The 7,399-nt window shown below is 53.7% G+C and overlaps 1 protein-coding gene across 1 annotated transcript in view; it reads right to left on the bottom strand.

Annotated features, from left to right (window-relative positions):
* Window positions 1-2,491: 2,491 nt before the first annotated feature.
* Wfikkn2 (WAP, follistatin/kazal, immunoglobulin, kunitz and netrin domain containing 2) overlaps window positions 2,492-7,399 on the bottom strand; it is a 6,607-nt gene continuing 1,699 nt past the window's right edge. The window contains exon 2 of the mRNA XM_021213044.2: window positions 2,492-5,672. Coding sequence (XP_021068703.1) covers window positions 4,152-5,672 — 1,521 coding nt within the window. The 3' untranslated portion in view covers window positions 2,492-4,151. The remainder of the gene's footprint in view (window positions 5,673-7,399) is intronic.

A 7,399-nucleotide genomic window follows, 5' to 3' on the forward strand; every position in this document is an offset into this window, starting at 1 on the left:
AGAAAATGTCATTGTGCCTCATGAGATCTCAGTGCAGACCACGGGAGAAGGCGCTTGGTGCTGCCACACGGTAAACTGTTGGTCCGATTTATCATAACGGAGCAGTTGGAGATCAGAACTGAAAGAAACAGCCACGCGCCTGTGTGTTACTTCTGTCTCCCTTCCCTAGTTAGATTTTGTCCTAGTGCTTGGGTAGCCTTCTGGTGCCACTGCCCAGAGGGTGACATCAGACTAGTGAGCAGCTGGCCAGACAATGGGACAGAGTGTCCTAGGAGGCTGGGAGGGAGGAGGGTAAACAAAGCCACAGTGCCTTGCTTAGGGATGGTGGGGACGGTCTGGTCTAGTGTCAGCCAAGCCTGAATAGATTAGAAAGGGAGAAAAGGCCTGGAGAGCAGGCTAGTGGTAGGGAGAGCCATACAGCCTAGAGCTAGCAAGGGGCGAGCTCCAGCACAAGCAGGAAGGCACGAGGCCGGCCTTGCTGGACATGGCCTTGGGTTCCTGTGTCCTGGAGCAGGACTGAGGGCGTGCTTGTCCAGCAAACTGAGCCAGGTGACTGCCCAGCCTGGGGACTTGCTTGTGGTCAGCCATTGCATGAAGGCGACTCAGGAGCATGAGGCTGAAAAAGGCAAGGTGGCATTTCCAGAGAGAAACAGCCTCACACAGCATGTCAGAGATGGTCATAGCTCCTCAGACACTCGTCCCCTAGTAAGCCCCAAAGCTTCTGAGCCCCAAATCAGCCCCACGTAAGGGGCTCATTTCGGATGTCCTCTGAACATCAGAAGCCTGCAGAGGCCCAATGCCTAGAATGATGAGGTAGAGTGTTTGGCCCTGGGGTCCTTGCCCAAGGAGCCTCAGAGGGTAAAAGGACCACTCTAGGCCAGGCTGTGTTCTTACAAGGGTATTGGGTCGAATCTTAAGTCTCTCCAAGTGCTATGACTACACAGGCACCGTAGTGGAACAAACCCGTCACCTCAGCGCTTGAGAGACTGAAGTAGGAGAATCATGAGTTTGAGACCAATCTGGATTGGAGAGTGAGGCTGAGGTAAGTTTGCGCTACACTGAGAGACTCTGTCTAGAGCAAAACAACAAATCCAGGGCAGAGGAGATGGGCTCAGTGGTAAACACTTGCCTCATAACCACGGGGACTTGAGAGTGAATATCTAGACCTCACAAAAAACGCCAGGCGCGAGGTAGCGCGTATCTGGAACCCCAATGCTCCTGGGATGAGATGGGATATGGAGAGTCTCTGGAAGCTTCCAGGCCAGCTGGGTGGTATGTACAAGTCCCGAGTGAAAGGGGGGGGGGCAGACACCCGAGGCTGTCCTCTGATGGCCACACGTGTCCCTGCTTTCACACACATGAGGATGTGTGCGAGTGTGAGTGAACGTGTGTGAGTGTGCCTGTACACACACAACAACAGCCACACGATGAAAGTAAGTGTTCTTACTACTCTTTGTGCGGCTAGGCATGAAGAGGTTCAGAGACAGCAAGTTAGTGATGGAAGCTGGATTCGGGCCTTGGCGAGCCCTGGTCTCCTGGGCTAGGTGGTTGCTTCCCCTGAATCTCCCTCTCTACCGGGGGAGCAGAACAGCAAACTGGACCTAACTGACTCTTCTTTATACACGTGAACTAAAGCGGCAGGTGACAGGTGACGCTCTGAGAGCATTTGTTGGACATTGTGGCCTAGATGCAGGTTCAGTCAGTGTCCCCAGGCTGCTGTGGACAGAGTGCGGTGACAGTCCTCACCCTCACTGGATGCCTGACCAGGTTGGGAAGTGACCATCGTTCATGTCATCCTGAGGGCTAGGCTCCTTGCTCAGTGTCCTTTAGTGATGGCGTGGCCTTCCCGCCCCCTGCCCCGAAGCTGCTCTAGGCTAGGCTGGGTCTGGCTTGAATTCCTCCTTTGGGTATAGCCCTGAGAACCCCATGGAAATGCAAGGGAGGGGTGCCCCTGTTGAGGATGAAACAGGCTGTGGGTTCCACACCTGGAGAACAACAGTAAGTCTCCCTGGGTTCAAATGCACGACTGCCAGCTTTGTCAGAACTCGGGCACCCTGAGGACCCTGGAGAGCAGGCCTTTTCCTGCTGTCCCTAGAAGTCACAGCAGAGCATCCACCTGCCCTGCTTTTGTCCCTCCCACCTTCACACTTAGACTCCACAGTATTAGAGGCAGGAGGATCTTGTCTGTGGCCCTGATCCCCGCTGTCCCCCACAGAGCAGTTAGGCCACACACCGGGGCCATAGCCCGCCTTGTCTACAAGTGAGGAAAAGTCACCCTGCCTTCTTGGTTAGGTTTTCTCCCGGTTACTTCATAAACTCTTCAGAGTGTGGTTAAGGAGCCTCGTATTTCACAGGGGACCTGAGAGGCTACTGTGTCCCTCCACAGCCCAAATATGGTGCCATTGACCAGACTTCCCTCCTAAGAGGTCACCAGAGTCAATGACATGATCACAGCCCCTTCCTCACTTTCCTAAAAGAGCCACACACGAGAGCAGTTGACACTATGAAATTTTATTCAGTATTGTCCTCCGTATATTTGAGGAAGATATTAGGGCATCTCACGGTGCTTCCTTTGGAGGGACGTCGACAGAATGAAGGGCTGAGGAGGGAACAGGGCAGATGAGGAGATGACAGAGGGGTTCCAAATCCTCTACACAGTGCCTTTGTGTCTGGGACCAGAGGAAACAAGTGATCTCAGAGCTGCCATCGCCAAGAGGCCCCTCCCAGGCCCCTCCCAGATAGAGCTTTCCTCCTGATCCCTGCAGGTGCCCATATGTACCACCAGATGGCAACATCGAGCAATATTCATTCTCCCTGGGTCCACCTCCTCTTTGATGCCTAGGCTGTCTGTTCTGTCCCCTGATCCTCCTGCCTTTGTCTTCTTTATTTCTCTTGCTACCAAAACACATCTTTGGGCTTCTCCTAGGAAGTCCATGGCACGTGAGAGCACCTGGCTCATCAGACGAAAATGCCTCGCCGCTGTCAATCACCCACTGGCTCCTAGGGGAGCCGAGGCTCAGCACTGCCTTCCGACTTGGCCAGTAGAGCAGAATCAGGTCTCTATGGTCCTAGCACCTGACACCCAGGAAGTGTCCACTGAGCTGAAATGAACAGAAGCACACAAACAAACCAAAGCAGCTAAGGAAAGAAAACATGGATTCGCTTGGTGTGGTGACACGAACTGACTCGACCAAAGGCAGCCGTCCCTTCAGCCTTCATTAGGATAAGTTAGAGCCTAGGTTGAGTGCTGTGGCTTCCCACTGTTCACCACCCTTGATGTGGGTGGCCTCTGACTACAGCCATGTAGTGGGGTGGCACGCAGTAGGGCAGTTGTCTTAAGTGATCCTCGAACTCTTATCTCTCTCTTCCCACATACCTCCTATACAAGCTGAACCATTCTACAATACAGATGGCATCTCCTCCTGACCCCAGGCTAGGAGACTGGGCAGAGGGGCATGGGTCAGCAAAGGGGGATGAGACTGCCCGAGGGAACCACCCATGGGAAACAACTTACCTATGCCCTTTCTTCCCTTTGCCAGCCCCCTTCTCAGCTATAAGAGAAACAGACCTTCTAGCCAGATGTGGTGGTGCATGCCTTTAATCCCAGTACTTAGGAGGCAGAGGCAGGCAGATCTCTGAGTTCGTGGCCAGCCTGGTCTACAGAGTGAATTCCAGGACAGCCAGGGCTACACAGAGAAACCTTGTCTGGGGTGGGTGCTGGGGACTGGGGTAGAGATACAGACATTTTATTGAACCCAAAGAACCTGTCAGGCCCCCCAACTTCCTTTAGCATATTGCTCTCTTCTAAGCCCAGGGGGTACAACCGCTCTTCCCACTTTGTACACACTAATCTAAGGCACGGAGAGGTTAAGCAACTTGCCTAAGGTCACAGGGCTGGTAGTATGGGAAGCGATGGGTCACCGACCTCTAAAGGGGTCTAGTGCTCACTACCATTTTCAAAGTGAGACCACGGAGAGGCAGAGAGAACATACAGATGATGCTGAGGCTTTAAGGGTGGCTTTCTTCCCACATGTTAGCTAATGTTTCTTCCCTAGCCAAAGCTGTCTAACTTGAAATCACCTGATGGGCTGACTGGGGGCAGGGATGGGTGGGTGGGTGGGTGGGGGAGGGTCAGGGAACCCGAGCTAGCTTCATTGCAAGCCCAGGAAGTCCTTGAGGACGTCACAGGTTTTCTTGTACATGACCTCACGGAGCTTCCTGACCCGCCGTGTACTCGATGCCCCCACAAAGCTATCGGGTCTCAGCATGGCCATACCACCATCCACCTCCCCCATGATGATGAGTGGTGTCTCACCCACTGTCACATTGGGGCAAGGACAGGTCCAGTCTACATGAAGCAGGGTGACTTCCAGAGGCTCCCGGCCCAGAAACTTGAGGCCCATCTTCTCGTCTTTTAAGACCTCATCCACGGTCACCAGGGCACGGCCCGAGTCCTGCTCCTCGGTCAGCTCAGAGACCCTGCCCAGGATGACAAAGTCACTCCGACAGAAGCTGGTAACAAGTTTTTGCCGGGGCTTGCAGGCCCGGCAGTGCAGGTTGCCCCTCGGGAAGGGACACGACTCCTCACAAGCCTCACGGCTTTCAAAGTTGTTACCGTTGCCCTCACAGCCGCCATAGATGAAGGACTGGCATAGGCCTGTCTGGCTGTTGTAGGCCCAGCGTGGGACATAAGCTTTGCAAGGCCCCTGCAGGGCGGGCAGGCTGCAGGTGGCCAATGACCCACTCATGCAAGCCAGCATGCAGGCCTCGTAGGTCTCAAAGTGGTTAAGATTGTGGTGGCAGTGGCCAAAGGTGAAAGTGAGGCAGTTGTTAGCCTGGGCATCGAAGTGCCAGCGTGTCTGCTCCTCTCCACAGTCCTCACTGTCTGGGGGCTTCAGGCACTCCGTTGCTGGGAAAGCCGTGCCATTGAGAGTGCTCTCTGAGGTGGCCCTGGCCTGACCGCCCCTGACCACTGACAACGGGAAGTCAGCCCTCAGGACACCAGCGACATTCCGAGCCGTACAGGTGTATATACCAGCATCCTGGGGCTGGACGTTGTAAATGACCAGCTGGGCAATGTTGGTGACCACCACATTACCACGCACGTGGTTAGGCCTCATGACCACATTCTCTCGGTCCTCCAGCTGTTTCTCCCAAGTGAGCTCTGGCCGAGGCCGGCCTACCACATCACAGAGGAAACTCACAGTCTCTCCCACGGTGACTGACTGATGAACAGGGTGGTTGAGCAGGGCCGGGGCTGCCATGTCCAGCCCAAGAGTCTCTGGAGAGGCAGTGGTGGGATGCACCGTGGTCTCAAGCGGTGGAGGGCTGGTGTTAGGCCAGGTGAAGTGATAACGGCAGGTGACCACAGACAGCGTGATGCCCTTGGAGCAGGCTTCGGCGTCCATGAAGCAACGGTTGTAGTAGGTAAGGCCATCAGAGGCACAGGTGAAGCTGGGCTCCTTCTCACAGCGATCTTTACACTTACACACAGGCTGGCCGTCCCAGATGTCACATTCAGAGCCCTGTTGTAGGCACATGAAATGGTCACATGTGGCCTCCTTGGGCATGCCCACAGGGCCCTTCTTCCCCTTCACATCCATGTAGCGGGCTGCCACACAGCTCTTGGTCCCACACACATTGGGGCAGCATTTCTCATAAGTCTCACATTCCTGAAAGAGCCAGAGAAAGAGGGACAGCTCTGAACACGGAGGAAGCGAGAATGGACGGATTCCTACCTCTCCCCCAGAGGCTGTAACATGGGGACTTATACTTGTGAATACACAAAGCTCACAGAGATAAGATAATGTAGATAAGAGCTCACAGAGACCCAACACCTACTGTCTGTCAGTATCCTGGACATCCTTCAACTTACCACTGTGTACATAATAATCTAAGGCACAGAGAGGTTAAGCAACTTGCCCAAGGTCACAGAGCTGCTAATATAGGAAGAGATGGGCCACAGACCTCTATGTGCTCACTACCATTTTCAAAGTGAGAACATGGCAGAGAGGTGACACTCGAGCCACAGGGAGGAGAGGTGGCAGAAAAGGGCTTCAAGCTCTCTCAAGGGATCCTGGAATGAAACACCGTCCGGTGACCTGGATGAAGCCTAGTTTTTCATCGTGAGGTTGGCTTTTGTCTTTCTCCCACTGGGGTAAGGGTGTGTTGGCTAACTTGAAGTGGTTGAATCTTGGACCCATGTCCAAAGCTAGCCACACCTGGAAGCCCCCTGGGAGATACCAACATACACAAGGGTGTCAAAGACCCTTGTGACCAGAAAAAAAAAAAAAAAAAAGTCCTCCTGTGTAGTGTCAGCAAACCTTGCCAGTCTGTAATCCGCCTCTGACTTGCATGTGGAGTCACGCAAGGCTGTACTCTAATTCTTCGAAATTAGCGCATGCCAACTGGAGCCGACACAAACGCGGATTGCATGTGGTGCTTTGCACAATGTCACACCGTGTGGCTGGGCAGCTGGCTGGGCTGCTAATCCTCCACCAGGTAGTGACTGTGTGAATTAGTCCCCACCACACTGGCCTCTTGTCCTTCCCACTTTGATTCCAGCCTTTCTGACATTCCACATGGGCTAAGAGGGGGAAAACAGCCCCCACCCGGCTGTGTGGAGCCGGCGGGCGGCTCGACTTGTTTACACTTCTCCCCCTTCAGTTCAGAATAAGGACTTTGTTTTGAAGCCCTTGTTTGGCATAGGCTTCTGGGCCACAACAGGGAAAGCTTGGGGACAGAGATGGGTTACATCCAGAGCTGAGGTTCAAGGGAGAGAGAGAATTTTAGAATGGAGGGTAGACAGGGACACAGCGACCCGTGAACAGGAAAGCCTGCTCTTTGACCTGATGGCTATTCTGTTCCAGTGTGTCTAGGCAATTCCATCAGGGCCCAGAGGTCTAAGAGTGACTGAACACTCGGGAATCAGAGCCCTTGGGGACCAGGTGAAGGAATGCTGGAGGGACTAGCTAGAGTAGTTCACTTTAGGAGTTACAATGTATCTAGGCTAGGTGGCTCTTTAGCTGCCCTCAGGTGCCTTCTCCAGACAACATGAAAAGCCAGCCAGAATCCTACTGGCCTTAAGTCCCACCTGATTTCAGGCTAGCTAGTACCAGGGGAAAAGATTCTCCAAAGGCAGACATCTGATGGCATGAGATCTTGGATGGGAGGGTTGCCACTTTCCCTGTTCCTTTATCCCCACACAGTGTACCACTGCAGCATCCTACCACTGTGTACCACTGCAGCATCCTACTACTGTGTACCACTGCAGCATCCTACCACTGTGTACCACTGCAGCATCCTACCACTGTGTACCATTGCAGCATCCTACTACTGTGTACCACTGCAGAATCCTACCACTGTGTACCACTGCAGCATCCTACCACTGTGTACCCCT

The sequence above is a fragment of the Mus pahari genome, chromosome 14, assembly GCF_900095145.1.
Source record: "Mus pahari chromosome 14, PAHARI_EIJ_v1.1, whole genome shotgun sequence".
Taxonomy (NCBI): domain Eukaryota; kingdom Metazoa; phylum Chordata; class Mammalia; order Rodentia; family Muridae; genus Mus; species Mus pahari.